Source organism: Rhodnius prolixus, unplaced genomic scaffold (genome assembly GCF_049639745.1).
Source record: "Rhodnius prolixus isolate KJV_2025 unplaced genomic scaffold, Rpr scaffold_2, whole genome shotgun sequence".
Classification (NCBI taxonomy): Eukaryota; Metazoa; Arthropoda; class Insecta; order Hemiptera; family Reduviidae; genus Rhodnius; species Rhodnius prolixus.
The window spans coordinates 17999636-18019661 of record NW_027411592.1 but is presented as its reverse complement, the minus strand read 5'-3'; the positions used below and the strand labels follow the sequence as shown (position 1 = coordinate 18019661).

The 20026-nt window shown below is 32.9% G+C and overlaps 1 protein-coding gene across 15 annotated transcripts in view; it reads left to right on the top strand.

The window, feature by feature from the left end:
* The window catches only part of SLO2 (slowpoke 2), a 508183-nt gene that overhangs the window by 478667 nt on the left and 9490 nt on the right, over positions 1-20026 (top strand). For 7 of the 15 annotated variants that reach the window (XM_074118329.1, XM_074118335.1, XM_074118326.1 and 4 more), the window contains 10 exons: positions 116-227; positions 413-451; positions 1284-1469; positions 3082-3213; positions 7943-8026; positions 9085-9102; positions 15090-15295; positions 15716-15985; positions 16496-16610; positions 19415-19736. In XM_074118329.1, the coding sequence (XP_073974430.1) occupies positions 116-227; positions 413-451; positions 1284-1469; positions 3082-3213; positions 7943-8026; positions 9085-9102; positions 15090-15295; positions 15716-15985; positions 16496-16610; positions 19415-19606 (1354 nt within the window). In that variant the 3' untranslated portion in view covers positions 19607-19736. Of the gene's footprint in view, positions 1-115; positions 228-412; positions 452-627; positions 658-1283; positions 1470-3081; positions 3214-7942; positions 8027-9084; positions 9103-15089; positions 15296-15715; positions 15986-16495; positions 16611-19414; positions 19737-20026 lie in introns of all 15 variants that reach the window. The other 8 variants (XM_074118338.1, XM_074118332.1, XM_074118340.1 and 5 more) reach the window with 4 other exon arrangements.

Sequence of the window (20026 nt, the reverse complement as noted above, 5' to 3'; positions counted from 1 at the left end):
TCATACCCATGAAATTTAGCTACATTTCCTTGTTAGTTTTCCAATATAAGTTGCAATCTTTGTGTCATTAATAAATAAAATATTGAGCGTATTTTTTTTTTTTATTCTTGTATAGATTTTTCCCAAGTATAAAAAGTATAACCGAACTATCTCAAAGCTCCAACATGAGATTTATGCAATTTAGAGCACACGACAGATACGCTTTACATCTCAGCAAAATGGAAAAGGTAATTAATTAACTTTTATTTTAAACTTTTTACAAAATTTTTTGATGTTTTCTATATTCTTTATTTTGTTTTATGTTATTTCTGTTTGTATTTGCTGCACTCTGCTCTCAATTAGATTTTTATTTTTATTTTTTTAATTTCTATTTTTTTTTGTTTTTTTGTTTTATTTTTTTTTTAATTTTTAGGGAGCCATTGCCCATAAGAGTTGGTTCCGTTATCCTCAAGTAAGACCCTTCATTTTTTTTTATTTATTTTTTTTATTTTATTATTATTTATTTATTATTATGTGAACTGTTAGCCCATAAAATATATTATATAAAAAATCTATTTTAATTAAACAAAAACAACCCTTTACATAATTTTGTATTAGAGGCGCTAATTGGCCAATAACTTTTTCCAGAATGGTAGCTTGCATAGTACAGGCTTGTCTGTAAGTGAACGTCGATTTGTCAAAACAAAATTTTAAAATTAATAATAACAATAAGAAGAAATTTTCTCTCTCTTACTAATAAACTTTTTCAAAAAATAAAAAATAAATAAATAAAAAGTTTATTTTACGAAAAGTTGATAAGAAATGCTGTAGTTTGCTGATGCCAGATTTTAGCTAGTGGTTTATTTTCCCTACTACCTATTTTTACTAACCTTGCTTTGTTTCTTTAAAATTTATTTTATTTATTTATTTTTTAAATTTTCAATTCGCTATTCCATTCTCACTTTCTTAATCTGCTCCATTATAATATTATGAATCGCATTTTTGAGTGCAATTACTTCCTGTAATATAATCATTACAAATACTTTGACTTTTTATTAATTTTCCTCATTTTTTCTTTCTTTTTAATCATTTTCAGTTTTTAAACGTTGATTTTTATTACATTTATTACTGTTTGCGTTATAAATAGTTTAAATTGCATCCGGTGGGATTCTAAAATGAATTATTAGATTTTATGATAGCAGTTGGTGATAAGTTTGTTGTGCACATGGTACTTTTAAAGTCGTTATTTTTTTTTTATTTTGGAAAGTAGTATATTTCAAATTAATAATTATTATTTCTTATAGCGAGAAAAGGAGCGCGGATCGCACATATCCTACATGTTCAGACTGCCTTTCGCAGCTGGCTCAGTGTTCAGTGCCAGCATGTTGGACACTTTACTTTATCAAGCGTTCGTCAAAGATTATGTGATAACATTTGTAAGATTACTTCTGGGTGTCGATCAAGCTCCAGGTTCTGGATTTCTTACTTCGGTTAGTAAAAAATGTAATTTTACTTTAATTTGGTACATAGTTGAAAATGTTTTTGTAAATAACAAAGTCTCATTTCACTATTATATTCTATTGCTCGTGCAATTCTAATTTTAAATCTATATTCCAATCATGAGACTACAATCTTTCTTCAAGTTTTCTGGACATACGGAGCAGAAGTGTGGGGCTCAACCGAACCCTCTAACTCCAAACGCCTGCAGACTCTACAGTCTAAAATCCTACGGAAAATACTGAATGCTCCATACTACATTTCTAACCTTACCATTCACACTGACCTTCACGTCCCCTTTGTCTCTGATCTAATAAAGTCTCGCTACCACAACTTTCACAGCCTCCTTGCTCTCCATCCTAATCCTCTTGTACAACAACTCTCCTCTCCTCACCTTCCAGACAGTCCTCTTCGTCTACTGAAGCGGAAATGGCTTAGGGACCTTCTGATACGAGTGTAATCCACTGAGAAAGAGTTTCACCAATGAGTGATTGCTCTTCCATGATATTCATAAGAACTTAACCAGTTTTATTAAATTTACTTGATGCAACATTTGTTGCAGTTGTAAATATACTAAGAAAGTAAAAAAAAAAGTTTTCGAAAATTGCGTTAAATCTTGTTAGAGCGACATTACTAAATGTTATCTGCACCAGTGACGTCTCCAGTCGGGCATTCGCCCAGACCCTTCTGCGATCATCGCCGCGGCCCTCTTATTAATCAAGACATAACGTTGTTCTAAAGTAAACTATATAATTAAGAACACTGCTGCAGTCATGGCTACAACATTAATTAACTCACAGCTTATTATGCACTTTTGTCATTGACGTCAGAATTCTGGCACGACGCTACACCACCATCCAGTATTCAGGAGGATTGAAAGAAATTTGTAGAAAAATGGCAGCTGATACGCAGGAGTGTGATCCAAGACAGAGAGTTCCGCAAGTTCTGAAGAGAACATAATGCATAAGAGAATTTGAAGATGTATTTTACAAAGAAGTTGCTTTAGAAGTTGGTGACGTGGTAAGCACTAAAATAATAATTTCTCCTTCTCAATCATCTCGGCCCCCTTCTGGTGGATCGCAGAAATCATCTGCAAGAGCAAGCAGACTTCTACGCACAACTTCTACATCAAAATGAGCAACATCTTCAAAGTCAGTAGTTAGATCAAATAGGACAATTTAAACACCATGGTACCAATGCGCTAGTCAACAAGTAAAACCATTTGTAATTGGTGGAAATGCTTCTTCAAAGAAAACTGTTGCCCACTAAGATCATTGATTATCACTCTGGGAAATGATGACAATAAAAGAAGTCTATAAACTGCTTATTGTGGTCTTTTGTTTATGGTATACTCTGACGATATACTCAGACAAAAAGATCAGTTTTACTTTTTCGAGTTGTTTAGGAGTTATGAATAGAAGTATGTTGACACGGTTCCTGCTTACTTGGCGGTAATCTTCCACGTGCTATTTAAGCAAATAATACCTTCTTCGGTACATTCGATTTCTACATTTATGTACATATACTCGTAAAGATACTGAATAAATACGTCTTTGTGTGTTAAAAAAAAAAAATCTTTTGCTTTAAACGATCATGTATTTTTAGATGAAAATTACAAAGGAGGACATGTGGATAAGAACATACGGCAGGCTGTATCAGAAGTTGTGTTCTACGACATGCGAAATTCCAATAGGTATATACAGGACTCAGGACACCTCAACGACTGCGTCTCCACAGGTGACAACCTAGATCATGATTTTGATTTAATTGGATTTTTCTTATAAAAGATAATTTCTTCGAATGCTTGTGTTGATCGTATTTAATAGTAACAAAATAGTAACCTAATATTACGTGAGATTATTATTTGTTATTACATTTTCATAAAAATTCAATTTTTTTTTTTAATTAATCAAGAAAGAAGTAACACTACTTTAATAGCTTTCATTATCCCCCCACAACGCCCTAAGCCCTCCTCACAACTCCTGTTGACGTGTTTTACAAATTGGACCTGGTAAAAAAATTTTCTTTTAAAAACAACATTATGTTTCTCCGGCATATCAACAGTGGCAGGTCATGTGAAAACTTACGTTACCTTCTGTACCAAATCACCTCCCATAAAACGTTTTCAATGTTAAAAGAGGTTGCCATATTTTTTTGTCTTAATCTTTCATTTTAAAGCTTTCATCGCATTCAAGTGGAAATACTCCGGAGCACTTTATAGTAATTTAACTGTTTAATATCTTCTTATTTTGAGATTTTTTTTTCGTAAAAAATACCTACTTAATGTTTTTAAAAAAAGTTACTCTTCCTATGAAGAACTAACTAATTTTTGGACTTGATACTTCACTTGAAAGTTTAGGTCATCGTTTAAAAATTAAAGTTTGCTTTACATTAGAGTCCAGCTGTCTGTCCCTTTTCGGCGAGAAGCCCACACCGTAGGACCCATTCATGGAGCTGTTCATCTCGAAGGGCAAGCACCTCAGCTGGGTTTGTTATGTGTACTTTTCTTGAACTTAATTTTCAAAATTCATTTTTATTAGACCTAAAATAAATAGGCTTTCCTCAGTTAAATCTTTTATTGGATCTTATTTATTCACCTATAAATATTTATTTTTTTCATGTTTTAGGTTTATTTTGGAAAAGCTAAAATTTACGTACAAATAATGAGACTAACATCATCAATTTCATCACATTTAGAGAAAGAATAATTCAGATTCTTCTTCAATGGGTTCCAAATTATTGTTTTTTTTTAATAAAAACTATTCCCAAACCTTGTTGCATTGGAAGCTTTCAATCTTCATCTTCGTTTCCGAAATCAAATGAATTCTGCTAATTAAAAAGACTAGTTCTATCTTCTGGACTGCCGTTGTGAAAGAGCTGACTGTATCGATCGGTAACATAATGGCAATTGGAAACAGTAATATTTTTGTTTGAATGCTGAATGGAATGCATCATATAAATCTTATTATAACCATACTGCTATTCTGCTCGTTTTTCGTTCCTACTGCATTAATTTTCGTGGATTCCTTCCCCCAAGTGAAGAGTTTATCCTTATACTCTTTCTTGAAAATACTGTAACGTCGTTGATGGACTAATTTCACATAAGTTCCAACCAACCAAGCATACGTTTTGGATTACCGTGGTGTACAACTTTTTTACTTCTAGTGACCAATCAATTAAAAGAACAAAAACTAAAAAAAAATAAAATAAACAAACTAGTTCTTGTGACAAAATCTATTTCAGACATTTAATATGTCACATTCTCTAAGCCTGTATACGATGCAGTGATCTCTCTTCAGAATCGCTCCTATTGTTCAAAAACGCTGAGAACAAGCTTGTTGGATAACATCATACAACAGCCAATTCCATTTTTTTTTTATTTTAATGAGTCTTCATCCTGCAAAGTTTCTCTATTTTTTTTTATTTTTTATTTTTGACCACTAAAATTGAAATCATTTCAATCTGTTCCAAAACTTTTTCTGTTTGTTGTTTGCGATGAGAGGAAGTGTTTACCATAAATTTCCTTTATGTAAACGATATTTTCTAGTTTTTCTTTTAAAAGAAATGAAATATATATTTCCTCAAAAGCTGCTTATTTGGAGTGAAATCCGATTTTCAGTTATATAAAAATAATACGCTTTGATCACAGATCGATAGAATAATCTGATCGCTTCCTATATGCCATTTCTTATGCTGAAATTGATTGATTGATTGAATTAATGCAATCACAATGAATAAAAGAAAGAAGATTCAAATTTGTACATCTGTGTACTTGTTGCATTGTTTGGGCTCCCGATCTATGTTCTCTTTTGCTTATTTTCTTCTCGAATTTTGATTAGATTCGTTGGTTATTTGTTCTTCGTCAAAAGTTTGAGGTAATTGTTAAAAGCTGCTTAAGTTTTTACAGCTATCCTAAGCAGTTTAAACAATTTGATGTCAACCAGGACAACATTTGATTGACAGTTTATTTAAAACAGCGTAAATTGGTTGCGGTGGTGCATGCCTTTACTCCATGTGTTGATATAATTTAACTTAAACTTTAAGGTTTAAGGTTAATCCTCAAAACACAAATGAGTTGAATAATAGAAATACAAATTCACAAACAAATTAAAATTGCCTAGTTGCGTAATTCTAAGTTTTTATAATTTTAAAGCAAGAAGAAATACAGATAAGCGAAAAATTATAATTAAGTGAACTCCAAACTTACATGTTAATTTCTTGGTAAAATGGCCAGATACCTCGCCCAGTTCTTCTCATTGCTACATCCTGGAGAAAGTCTTACGAGGTGTTATGAGGATAGGGGCACTTTTACCAGAGAATCAAATTTCCCCTAGCCACACCTGTTTTGATGGAAATTTCTTCTGATGCCCACATTTTTAGGCGCACGATATAACGTAGCAGATTTTCTTGTCTTGACCATTTCTAGTGGTCTCGCTTGGCTCCGTTTGGTATTGTGATGAGTGATTCATCTTGTTGAACGGCAAGTTTTTGTCTTGTAAAACCAGAGAGCTTCTTTTCCAAGCCTTCAAGTGACTAATTAGTGGCGCTCATGTCATCAAGGTTCGTCACTATAGTACGTTCAACGCGGAATGCTTATCGTTCTTCCTTAAAGATTCTGGTCTTTTTTTTGGTCTCACCGTGTGGCAGAGCATTAGCTTGAAGCTATTAATTTTGTGGATTCCTTATTTTAATCATGTTGATGTTGATCCCAATTTTCAAGCTAGTTTACAATTTAAACCATGATTTCATTTTATTTTGAACCTCAACTCAAATTTACTAACAGTGGTGTATTATTTGCTTTATAAATTAACTTAACAAAGACAGCTCGATATAATCAAAATCTCTGCCTTAAAAATAGAAATTTTATTATAAAGTGATTGTTGAAATTTAATTGTTCATAAATTGAATTTTGGTATAATAATGTTGAGTGCTTGATTCAAGGTTGTATTTGTTGTACATCTGGACTGTTGACAATAAGTTATTTATTTTTAAATTTTGCGATGGATCTTTACTTTATTGCATGCTATAATTTACGAGATTTATATAAAATAGTGATCCAAATCTCAGACTTGGACTTTGTTTACTACACCATTTTATAAAACTCCATTTACATTGTGTTTCTTACTCGAATTGTGCATTTACAATTTTCAAACCTTTTAAACAAACCACAATAGATTAAACCATTTTAAAACCAGAATCTCAACTGTTGATATAACTATTTGAGTCGAGCACTTCTTGCATGAAATTGTAATAATTAATCTCACCCGACTAGAGTTCTTTTAACAAATCTTGCTTCATTTAATTTCCTATATACAGTCGAACCTCTCAATAACGGTCACTGGCGGGGGAAAGCAAAGTGGCCGCTGTTTGGACGTGGCCGTTAGAAGGAGGTAGGCAAGTTTCATAATGAAAAAATATGGGCTTTTTTCCAAACATCTATTTAAAAATTGTTTATTATTAATAGATTTAAAAACGTGCATAATTGCATAATTATTTAGCTATATGATATGCATCAAGTTTTTCTTAACTATCCAAAAAATGTATCAAAAACTACTTATTATTGACTTAATTAATCATCTTTATACCAATTTTTATAATAATCATCACATTTATTCTTAACAATAATGATTTATGGTAAAATTATCATCATACTATCATCTATTATTAGAAAAATAGAACAAATCTTTCGGCAAGTTGACGATGGCTGGATTTGGTTTTTGCAAAATCTTCCAACATATTTATTTTCTCTTCTAGAGTTAACCACTTTCGTTTGAGAGACATATCGGAAAAAATAATATTGTTCGTCCAAAGTTATATTGAAAAATGATTACAATGGTACAAGATGTATGGAGCTTATATAGGAAACTTTAGGGAAAAAAAACAGAAAAAACAAAAACTTGAGAGGGGATAATTCTTTTTATCACCGCGTCAAACGAACTGTTAAGAATAAGGTGGTCGTTGGTGGGAGGTGAAACATTTAATCTGTTCCCCAAAATCAATGTCCGCGGTAGCTATGTAGAGTGTCCGTTAGACGGAGGTTCTTTTATATAAAAAGTGTATAGGGGTAAAACGGGGAAATCCAAAAACTGTCCGTAAATGGAGGTTGTCGCTAGTGAGAGTGTCCTTTATGGGAGGCTTGACTGTACTTATATCTTGACCTATTTGTCTCCTCCAATAGAATACCATCATTACTAGCACTTTTTTTTTTTTTAAGTTTGTCTAGTTATACCCTTATACCCTTTTTCTTAGATTTAACGAATTAAAAAACTTTGAACTCATTAATCTGAGCTTGTAGTTTATTTTAATTTATTTTTTCCAATAATGATGAAAATCTTTATTAAGAAAAAAAAAGAATCATATCATTCTATAATTCACATCTATTTTCTTCAAAAACTTCTTTACTATTTGTACTCTTCTTGTTGATGTGAAACGTTCTTTACACATTTACTGTGCATGATGGAATAAGGAGCCTTGTTCTGCGGACGGAAGCATGGCCTACCAACCTTTACCAACTAACTGTGCCACCACCAACGCAGTTCAACACTCCATGGTGAGTTTCAATTATCTAACAACATACATTCTCAAAAAAGACTAACAAATTATTGAAAGAAGAGATACACAAGTTCAAATAAGTTGCACTTGTTTTAATTGATTTTTGGATATTTTTAACTGTTCAGGATTTTTTTGCTTTTTGCTATAAAAGTTTGATGGGGTAGGTCATAATGATAAAACAAAACAAAGTCTCTCTTTAATAGATGAAGAGTTTAACTGTGATAATAAGCAGATTTTTCAGACTTTAATGATTATCTTAAGCTGTGAGAATGCTATAATAATGCTAATACAATATTTCGTACACTTTGAAATTGAAAATAGTGCAGAAGAAGCTATTCTTGAATAGCGTCAATTAATATGGACATAAAGATTAACATGAATCAGTAGATGGGATCCGTAATTGCGGACAGTAATAGCTGTTTTCCTTCATACTACATTGCCAAATGTTTTCTGCTCCATATTTTCAGGGCTTGATTCATTAAGTTATATTAAGAGAAATAGTTTTTGACTGAATTTTTTTTTTCTGGCACCCATCCAGAGATTTACTTTCCAACACAGCTGTCCCTTACACCATGAACTTTGTTCTTGAGATTGTAATAACAGGACCTTTTTCCCTTACAGAACATAGCCGTTTGATGATTCCAAATTCATATTCATATAACTTAGTCAAGTTGCCTGAGATTACTGCTGAAGTTGGCAGTAGTTGATTTGGCATTTTGTTGTGGACCGTTACATCACCATCTTAGATATTTTTTTGGGAAATTCTTCACCCTTCGGTGTGGATGTATTGTCAAAACTATTTCAAGAAAATTAGTGAATTGCTTTTCTTTTCTTTTTTGAGCGGACATTGTTGAAAGTTCGACCAGTACCAAATACACTTGCTGCAACAGATTGCAGTCTGCTGCAAGCATATTTCTCAACAATAAAAAAAATTTCTTCATATAATATTTGTCTATAATTTTTATTAATTTTCTGGAATATTTATGTTCATTTCCACTTTGTATACTGACGTTTTATCAAGTAGAATTAAATCTAATTTTATATTTTCCAAAGCAGATCTCAAAATGGCATAGAGTAAATATGTATTTTTGGTTTGTCGTTTTATTGCATTTCTCTAAAAGCACCTGTTTTTACAAGTAACACCATTTTTCTATTTGCCTCTGTTTGGTCATTGCATCAGTTAAAAAGAAATTAATGTTAGATATTTTGGGCAAAGAACGTTTCTAAGATATAAGGCACCATATTGGCATGATAAAGCATTTATTATATTCAAAATATATATATTATTGCATTTTGAAGTATGTTGTTTTTAAATGCAACTTCTTTTGTAGTTACTGTTGAATTTGGAAGACATTGTTTTTGTTTTTAAAATGATTAACTATATTTAAATTATTTTGTTATCAAATGGAACAATTATTAACTATAGGAATTTTTCATTTTAAATATATATTGTAAATATTATATAATGTTACAAATATTATATCTGGATTTAACTTTAACTGAAAAACAGTTAAAGTGGACGATAAAAACCACTTTTATGAAAAAAGCATCTTGTGCTAGCTATAAAGGAATTCCTTTCGTTGTAGCACCGGTGCTGATTGCCAAAATAAGGACAACAGTACTTTTCTTTTATCTTCTCTTGTTCTGAGCACTCAAATTTTATCTATCTCACTTACCATAAATAATATCATATCTTAAGCGTTAAATTTAAAATGAAAATGTATTTATTTAATTAATTACAATTTTTCAACTTTAGTTAAAATTCTAAAGCAGTTGTTTTTCGTAATTTTATATATTTTTTATTTTATTTTTGACTTCTTCGACTTAAGTAACTTCCTGTTTTATTGTAATATTTTGGCAGTATTTCCGGTATTTCTTAGAATTAATTGAATTATCCGAGTTTGCATATTAGATAATACTGTTTTCTGAATTCTTCCTTCAAAGAATGTAATTATATAAAAATAAAACTTAAATATTAAAACTATATGTTAAGTAGAACATGTCTGATTACACAGATAAGTTATGTTCAATATTTATACTCCTGTATTTCACGTAGAAAGTGTACAGAAAAATTTCTCCCTACCCAAAAGCAAAAATTAAATTGTATATGAATCCCAACTTTTGCTTTACATAGCGCGCAGGACTGGAATGTTGGCAGCCGCTTCTGCGTTTAGATTTTATCGCTATTTAAGTCAATGTTGGGCCTTGTTTAGCTCTAATGTTGTGCACAAAAAACTTCTAGAGCTCTTCTTTGACTTGGCTTCCATCGTTATGCCGTCCAAAAAATAATATATTCTTTTCAAAAAATATAAATAAATAATTAGCTTGCTTTTTGTGTATTCGTTTTATGCCTGAAAAGAGGTATTAATTAGTTGGTTTTAAAGAATGAATATAGCCTAAGTACTTTCTATTGAAATTTTTAAAGAATTTCTGCCTAAATTTAACTGAACAGGTTGGTTAAATTAAATAAAAATTTAACAGTACGAATGTAGAAAACCGAGTTTGACATTTTAAATAGTGCATTTTATATATATAATATATATTATATAAGTGACGATTAGAGTTCAATTCAAGTATTTGGGACGAAATGAAGTTTACTCGGGTTCTTTATTTGATTCCTTATATCTTTCTTGTAGGATGCTAAAAGTGTTACTAAATCCCAAGTGGTGTGAATCGTGCACGGTGTTTCTTGTCCCCATCTTGTTTTTTATTTTTGGTGGCACTTCGTTGGTATTAACTTCTGTCGGACGTATTTTCTCTATTTCGTTCTAAAATACCAACATATCCTTTTGGGTATCTACTTGTAAATTTAACAGATCATCGTTTACAACAGATGTCACAGAACTCAAGTCATTTGTGTTTTTTCCCTTTCACATATAGGGTGTATTCCTGTTTTCTCTTACATCCCCTGATTTTTGAAGCGTTACTTTTAAAGCTTCTATTTGCCATCTTCTTTTTGTTGTAACTTTTGACTTGTAGAGTTTGCTTACGTATGAATTATTCAAATACGGATGAATTGAAGTAGCTAAATTTGCTTTACTATCTTCCAAATTTTGTTTCAACAGCCGATCGGCTTGGACTTTTTGTGATTTTTTTTCAATTCAATTACTTCTTCGCATTGATTGTTTAAATAAGAGGATATTCCTTTCATTTTTTGTTTTCCTGGCTTCTTCTAGTCTGGCATCAGTTTCAATGTCTGCCATATTCAGGAATTGCGTTATCACATATTTCATCATCTCCGACTTTAACTTTAGATCATCTACTTTTCTTAAAAAATTAGAAACATTGAAAAAAACTTTCTCTTTTGATTATTTCGTCTCAACTAATTGTAACAATTAAGGCTTGGGATTTCAAATTAATATCGCTACTAGTACAATCAACTAACTACCTCTTGCCCATATTTGTTGAACTGATCACAATTTTTTCCTACTTAATTCATATTTAAATTGTTCTGTAAGTTCATCATTTATGGAATATTGGTTTAGCTCAAAATGAAATTTAATTGTAGAATAGTTTTGACGCGTGCAGTGTCAGTCAGACATGCCCTGAGGATTATGATTATGATGCAGCTGTATTATATGCCAAAACGTTCGTCAGAAATTTGGGGATGCCTTTTAAATTTTGCAAACTGCAAATTAATAAAAAGAATGAATATGAGCTTCAATTTCATTCGGTAAATATATTTTACGTACTGTACTAGGCTCCACCTCCAAGCCTTAAGCTAAGTAGGGCCTGCCACGTGACTTCCGAGTACGCTGGTCTCCAAGCTTTAAGCCAAAAAACGGCCGCCTTGTGACTTCCAGGTATTCTTGCCGCCAAGATCACTTTTATGTTAATTGCGGCTACTAACGTGCAATTACGAGATATGTATTGTCTGAATGCCGGCTCCTGCTGACAACAAGCAATCAAATTCCATTGACAAGATACGTCGAGCTGCCGACTACATACAGTATCTGTACATATTTGAGTGCCTCTCTTCCGCCTAGAAACATGCTTCACATTTTTAGTTTATAACCGAGCCAAACAATTATTGTACATACGTACTCTTAAAACAGTTTCTTTTCTAAAACAGGGCATAAATGGGAGAAAAGTTAGTAGTAAATATCTGCTTCACTCGGCCTTAACCATGTACTTGCTCTTGCCAACAAGAACCCCTTATTGTTTCTTAAATCGCGCGTGGATCAGCTACATCATTGTTACTAAGGGGTCTACGAACGACACACCCATTTCTTCTGCTAATAAACTATTTGGCCAGGTCGTACTCACCTGGTTGTACCTTGTCAGGTTGAGGGTGCTGCTCCTGTTGGTCCTCCCCATCGGGGTAGGTTTCTGCGCTAGTTTGCTCTGATTAATTCAATTACTAGTATTTCCATAGCTATTTTACATTTACAAGCGCATGAAGAAGAAATATACAAATTTATTTAAACGTACTTTCCAAAATTCTAGTTGCAACAAGTTTAAAAAAAACAAAAAAAAACATTGTTTCGATACACTCTGTATCTGTATGGCGGAAGAGGAAACCGCCAAATCAACAATTCTTATAGAACAACAGATAATTCAATTTTGAAGTTCAAAGAACTAAAATTCAACTAAAACTCTCGTAGAACCAATGTTTGCAAGGTAACTATTTCTTTAAGTTCACTGCTTACTTAGTAATACTTACCATACTCACTCTTTCATTTCATAATGACGACTTACTAATTCTCTGTAACAACTTGGTTTACTAAAAGCATTCCCTCACCAGTACTGTAATCCTACACTGTTAAAAATGGGAATCGTACCACTATTAAAAACCGTCAATAATTTATAGAGCATATTCTTACACAATTATTGCTTTACGTATGTAGGATGAATCCGATTCTGTAACCTCAGAAGACCTCTTGAGCGAGATCACCCTTCTACAGAGATTAGATTCGTTTCCCACATTTTTTTTAATTTTTGACCAAATAAAAGGAGTGGAAATGAACTTATCGAGTAAATGGAATTACTCTCGCATTCCATTTAAAACAAAAATTACTTTCTCTTTGTTTTACTCCTTGAAAATTATTTTAGATAAACCTTCTGTTTTCTCGAAGTACATTAAATATGAGGAGGAGGAGGAGGAGACCCCTCTTAGAGGGCGCTAAGGTGTTCGAAACTCAACATTTCAATGTAAACCACATCCCACTATTACTTCAACTCGAAGTGAAGATATCTATGTTTAATATTATTTCCTAGGTTGTGCGCCATATTCCGAAAATCTGATCAAGCTACAAAACCAGAAAACATGTTAAATTGAAAATTATTCAACAAAACCAAATTTTTGGCTATATTATCTTCTCAATTATTACAACTATTGCTGTTGTATAGATGAAAAAATATAGGGAAACTGTGTAGCTCCAAGTAACCTTCCACACTAAGGAAAAGAACAAAATTACTCGAAAAGGTTTCCAAAAAATTTTAAAAAATGTAACCTGTTAGGTGCTAGAGTTATTTTAGAGGCGATTACGCAAATATTGGTGAATGGTTATGAGAAATCACACTACCGAATGTCAGCTTCTATTTTATTAAAAAAAAATTAGATGGCGCTAATTTATTAAAAAAAATAGAAAAATTTTAATCGTTAGATGCTCTAAATATGGCCATTTGCAGAATAGCTGTGACATATCTGAAATCTATTACTTTAGTAACGGAGATTTTGTATTTTTATTAAGGGGACTGTCCGTGTCCTGAGAAGGAAATGGCGGTGAAGGCAAAGTGCCCTTAAAATGTTTTTTTAGACAGATGCAAGAAATGAGACTTAATGACAAGTTTCTGATGGAATTCTTAGAAAGATACCAGAAGCAGTAGCTGTTTGTTGAAATAGCATATTAATGTTTGCACCTTCAGCTAAATTGTTTTGATGATGTGGACGTCCAAAATATTTTGCTGAAGATCGTTGCTGACAATTTCCTTCCTACCAACTTTGACTTAATTATTGATAGAAGTTGGACAGAAGCTTCTAAAGAATCTATGATAAAATTGTCACTAGAAACAGGATTCCTATATCGAATTAATTGAAAGGATCTGCATTCGGAAGTAGCCAGTGAATAGAATATATCGGAGGACAGGCTACTTGTATTCCGTATTGTAGGACTGCATCAGACAAACTTGTTGCCAAAACCATACAACTTAATACGGTTCAGATAGATCAAGGCACCAGTTATGCTTTCTTTCACAAACTTTTACCTATGCCGTCAATATTATCCTGCAAAAAAAAATCAGAAATTGAACGGCAAGAGTTTAGCATCTACCCAATAGTATGCGATTGTAGTCCTATATATTTTCATAATAATCTAATTCAGTATTTATCTCATGCACTTATTAACTGCAATTCAACTAAATCTGGCGAGTCAGCGTGACCAAAGGGATAAAAATTAAGTCTATTATTGTTAAATCTCAGCTTGGAAAAGATCCAAAATGAAAGAGGAAAAATGTAATTATCGATTTATTGGAATATTATCACAGACCAAAACACTGGTTTCGTTAACGTTAGTTTTACTTTCATCCCATTTCAAATTGTTTTGAATTGATCTTCAGGATGAATTTCGTCCGTCGTTGATAGTCATCTACTCTTTCGCCGTGAATGTTTCCTAATTGGAGCTGCATGCGAAGTCCATTTATAAATGCTTTTCTATAGTTATTAACTAAGCTTGGCTTCACAAAATAATTATTCAGCTTAATTTTCTATTTCATTTATTTTTTTCTCGCCAGAACTATTATCCACTCCCGTTGTTAAAATGAGATTTGTAATACAGAACAATTTGCTTTGAATTTTCTAAGAGTGTCTTTTATATATCTGAATCAAGTTAATATTATAAAAATAAATTTTATTTAAATTCTGGTGGTCGTGGAAAATAATGGTAACCTAATGTTTTTTGAAGAAAGAAAAACATTCATCAGTCCAGTCTCTCTTGAGGAGAGATTCATTCAATTTTGACAACTCTCTGAATGTGATTTCGAATGTCAATAAAATTTACATAAATAATCATTTACCATCAATTCTTTTTAATAACAATTGTTTTGATTTGTTCTGGTTACAGTATTCCATCAATATTGGCGATGAAGCTAAAGACAATCATACAGAGATGATTGAGCGTGCGGAAATTGCCAATCTTGTCAGATCAAGAATGGAATCATTAAATTTACCCTCTATTGATTATGATGATGTATCTGAAAAGAGATCATCTCTGTCATATGTCATTATAAATCCAAGTTGTGATCTGAAATTGGAGGAAGGTGATATAATGTATGTGAATGTTTCTTTTTCCATTAACATTTTAGATTATATTTAAATGAACAATAGATAATTTTTCAATAGTTTAAGCAATAATTTTTTAAAATTAAAACATACATGGAGTAATAAAGTTCACACAAATTTCTTTTAACATTATTAGTTTAGATTCTAACTGAAAATGAAATTGACTTTAATATTGTAGATATTCACTTCCACAACAATAAGTGGGCGGATACAGTTGGGTCCTACATTCTAGCTCATTTTACATGCAACAGAAAATATGCAATTCCAACCTTGTTGTGTGTCAGATCGTACTAAATTTATTTGTAACCACAATTTATTACCGTGTATCTCTCTGAAAAAGAAATTAAGGTTACTCCTCCAAGAGGTTATTTATCTTGAACTAGCTACATAATAATGTTTTATTTCCAGCTATTTGATCCGTCCGAGCCCTTTTTCTGCTCAGAAAACGTTTGAAAGACACAATTCCCGTAGGAAATCAAACATAAGTTTCTGTTCAACGAGCCTATTGTGCGGAACAGGGACTGGTGCCGGTGGCACTGGAGGAGCTGCTTGCCCTTCGAGAAGAGGTTCTGGGCAATATTTTCCACCTCCAGTTAGAGCTCCACCTCTAGCGACAACAAAAGCGAACAGTCTTAGCTTACCTGACTCTCCAACTGTTGCTGCCACATTCAGGGGAAGGTAATTGTTATTTTAATTTTTTTTTTTTTTAATATTTTATTTTTTATTATTTGACCAACATTAACTCTTTTTAAACACTGCATCTTTATCTTGCTATCTTGGTATACCCCATTACCTCCGACACTTTAAGTGGTCCTAAGTACTGAATGAAAGTAAATTTCTTGTTGGGAAAAAAATTATTTGGTAGAAAAAATGTTTAACTTGAATGAAAAAGTTTAATTTAATTTTGAATACGAGTTATATTTGTTCAAAAAAGATGTAATTTAACAGAAAAATGCTGATTCTTCTTATTTTTCATTTCGTTGTGAAGAAAATTGTAAATAACAATGCCAAATTTTGCAAACACGCGTGCTAATCTATCTATTGAAAATTTATCAGATTTTTTGTTATGAGCTGGAAAGTCACCAAATCAAAATGATATTCAGTCATTTTAAATTTCCTCAACCTGGACCCATCAATGATGATTTGTTTCAAATTCTTAAAATTAATACGATTCTAATTGTTCCCTAGATCAAATTCATTGAGGGTGGTGGATGATATTCTATTGAGACGAAGTAATTCCTTGCGGCAAGGCCTGTCAATGAGGAAGAGCAGCCTAGAAGAAATTGGTATTGGCCATTATCCTGTAAGTGATCAGTTTGTTGTTGTTAATATAAGTATACATTTACTAAAGCGTGGTTTTTATTTTTAAGGAAATACGAGGTGTGTTCAAAAAGTAACGGGAATTTTTAAATTTCGCGGGTTTGGAGAGTCTCATTGTAAAATTTTTTTTTTTATTATGTTGGTACACATGCCCCTGAAGTACGATAAAATTTTCAGTAATATTCATTGTTTACTTCTTAAGTGGCAGCCGTTAAGGTTAGACGTGTTTTTCGAGCTTGGCGATTTTTGTTTGTTAAAAAAAATGGATCAAAGAATTTGTATTAAATTTTGCGTAAAAAATGAAATAAAGTGCGTGAAATGTTAATAAAGGCATATGGTGAGTCTGCTATGAGTAAAACAAGGATTTACGAGTGGTACAAGCGTTTCCAAGATGGCCGCGAAAACGTTGAAGATGACGAACGACCTGGACGTCCAAGCACATCAACAACCGATGAAAACGTGAAAAAAGTGAAAGAAATGGTTATGAACGATCGCCGAATCACAATCAGAGAAGTCGCTGATGATGTTGCCATATCAATTGGCTCATGCCATGAAATTTTTTCGGATGTTTTGGGTATGAAACGTGTGGCAGCAAAATTTGTTCCAAAATTGTTGAATTTCGAACAAAAACAGCGGAGAATGGAAGTTGCTCAAGAGTCACTCAATGAAGTCGACAACGATGCGGATCTACTGAAACGTGTTATAACAGGTGACGAAACATGGGTTTACGGATATGATGTCGAAACTAAGGCTCAATCGTCCCAGTGGAGGCATTCTGGATCGCCAAGACCGAAAAAGGCTCGACAAGTGCGGTCGAATGTGAAGGTTATGCTCACTGTGTTCTTCGATTTTAATGGCATAGTGCATCATGAATTCTTGCCACAAGGTCAAACAATCAATAAGGAGTACTACCTACAAGTTCAACGCCGTTTGCGTGAAGAAGCAATCCGAAAAAAACGCCCGGATTTGTGGCAAAACAATTCATGGATTTTGCACCACGATAATGCACCTGCTCACACTTCATTGCTTGTTCGTGAATTTTTGGCCAAAAACAAAACTTTAACGATGCCCCAGCCTCCATATTCGCCAGACATGGCTCCATGTGACTTTTTTCTATTTCCAAACATAAAGAGAACATTAAAAGGCCGTCGTTTTACAAGCATAGATGACATTAAAAGCGAATCGCTGAAAGAGCTGAAAGCTATCACAAAGATCGAGTTTCAGAAGTGTTTCGAGGATTGGAAAAAGCGCTGGCACAAGTGTATTGTATGTGAAGGGAACTACTTTGAAGGCGACAATATTAATGTAGATGAATAAATAAATATTTTTTTCAAAAAACGAAAATTCCCGTTACTTTTTGAACACACCTCGTACAATGTATTATCAGATAACAGTTTGCTAACGCGACTGTCATCTAACTTGAAGGAACTTTATGTATGAAGTTGAACATGAAGCACATATCTGCTTTTAATGTACTCATATAAAGTTCTGAATTTTACGTTGAAAAAAACATCAGTTCAGTTCATTTCAGAGAAATTATTGCTAGAAACTGCCTTCTTCATAAGTTTTTTGTGCCAGGATTTTTGGGAACAAAATAAACGTCCTCCGAAAAATAAATATTGTAAAAAAACACACAAAAGGTTTCTTTCAGAGTAAGAAATTCTTGATCCTGTACTTGTGTCCGGTCGAATATCTGATATTTCACAGAAATCCTTCCTCATCATGCTTTAATATGTCATCTTATGATTACGGACGTCGTCTAACTTCTATATTTTCATTATCAGTGGAAAAACACTACAAATTTCGCTTAATTAAAGAAATAAACTATTTTTAAATAATACAGACTAGATAATATTAAAGAGGGAGAGATGCGCCACGATAGCCGAGCGGTTAGAAGAGAGACTTGCAAAGCTAATATGTATTGTAGTGTACTGGGTTCGATTCCCGGTCTAGGCCTTGGATTTTATTTAATGTACAAATGAGAACATAATAGTAAAGTATGTTTGCTAATTGTCTCCGGTCCTCGACACCTAATTGGTAGTTGGGCGTAAAGCCCGCCCTGTAAAAATAGGCATTACTTTACTTTTTGTTGTGCATCTTAATTTCTCGTTGGAAACTATTAATTGAATTCGTTTAAAACTAACATTCTGTAATTATAGCATGTGCATCGAAACTTTATTAGACTGGAACAGTATCAACCGTTTTGCAGAAATAGAAAATATATAGAAATATAGAAAGAAGTCTAGAAATCTCAATCTAAAATGGGCAAAAAGTGGACACGCAGTCATGAAGAGATGAAGATTATCTATTGTGGGTTGATTGCAAATCGAACAGCAAAACCATCAGCAAATGTGAAGTTAGTTTGCAGCGAAGAAATTACTGTGTAAACAAGTAATGATTGGTCAACGATGAGCTTAGAAAAGAGCAATTACTATTTTCAGTTTTACTGGAACTATTTAGTTCAAACTGGTTCTCATATCATTAACAGCTTTCAATATAGTGGTGGATAGCTGGAACGGTTTGTCACCACCAATCCAAATATTCCATTCAATCAATCCATCTCCAGCAATACAGGCCTGTTGGTAGTGGGTTAGGCCGGTTCTGAGAGCGGTGCGGGCGATATGTAGGGCACCGTCGACTGATATAACCAGATTATTTGGTTAATAATGTGAGCCACACTTTAACCCAACACACTTGTTTGTCGCCATCACATATAACTTCCAATATAACATCACATATAATTTCCAACCTACTTTAACAAATAAAGATTACGTGTTCTTTCCTTAGATGATGACACCTCTTCCAGTTGAGACATCTGGCATAAAGATAGCATTGAATGGTAGTATAGGATTGGAGGTAACACCGCCGGAAGAGAATTCTTCGCCGTCCATGTCCAGCAATACAGGCCTGTTGGTGGGTAGTGGAGGCGGTGCGGGTTCTGAGGGCGGTGCGGGCGGTCTGCAGGGCACCGTCGTATGATATAACCTGATGTGGGGGCGGAGATTACCCTCTCAGGCCAGGCAGACCTCAGTCATGCCCAACAAGTGGCTCTGATCCAAGGAATATTCTCAGCAGTCTGCACCGCCCAATATCTCTAATAATCGTTATGGTAAGTTTAGTTTAAAGTTGCATGTCTTTTTTATTTATCCAGAACTTACTTTCATTTTTTCAGATTGCAGTAGAATTGAATTCTATGCCAGTGTATGTTTATAACTCATTGAGTTGATAAATCCTCGATTAAATTTATCTCATCTTAGTTTTATTGACATGTGAAATAAATGTTTGGGGAAGCAAACGTGACAAAGTCCTTTATCAAGAATTTATTGAAATCAAACAAAATAATTATATTATTTATTTTCAAATGAACTAAGTTTTGACAAAACAATAAATATATTGATG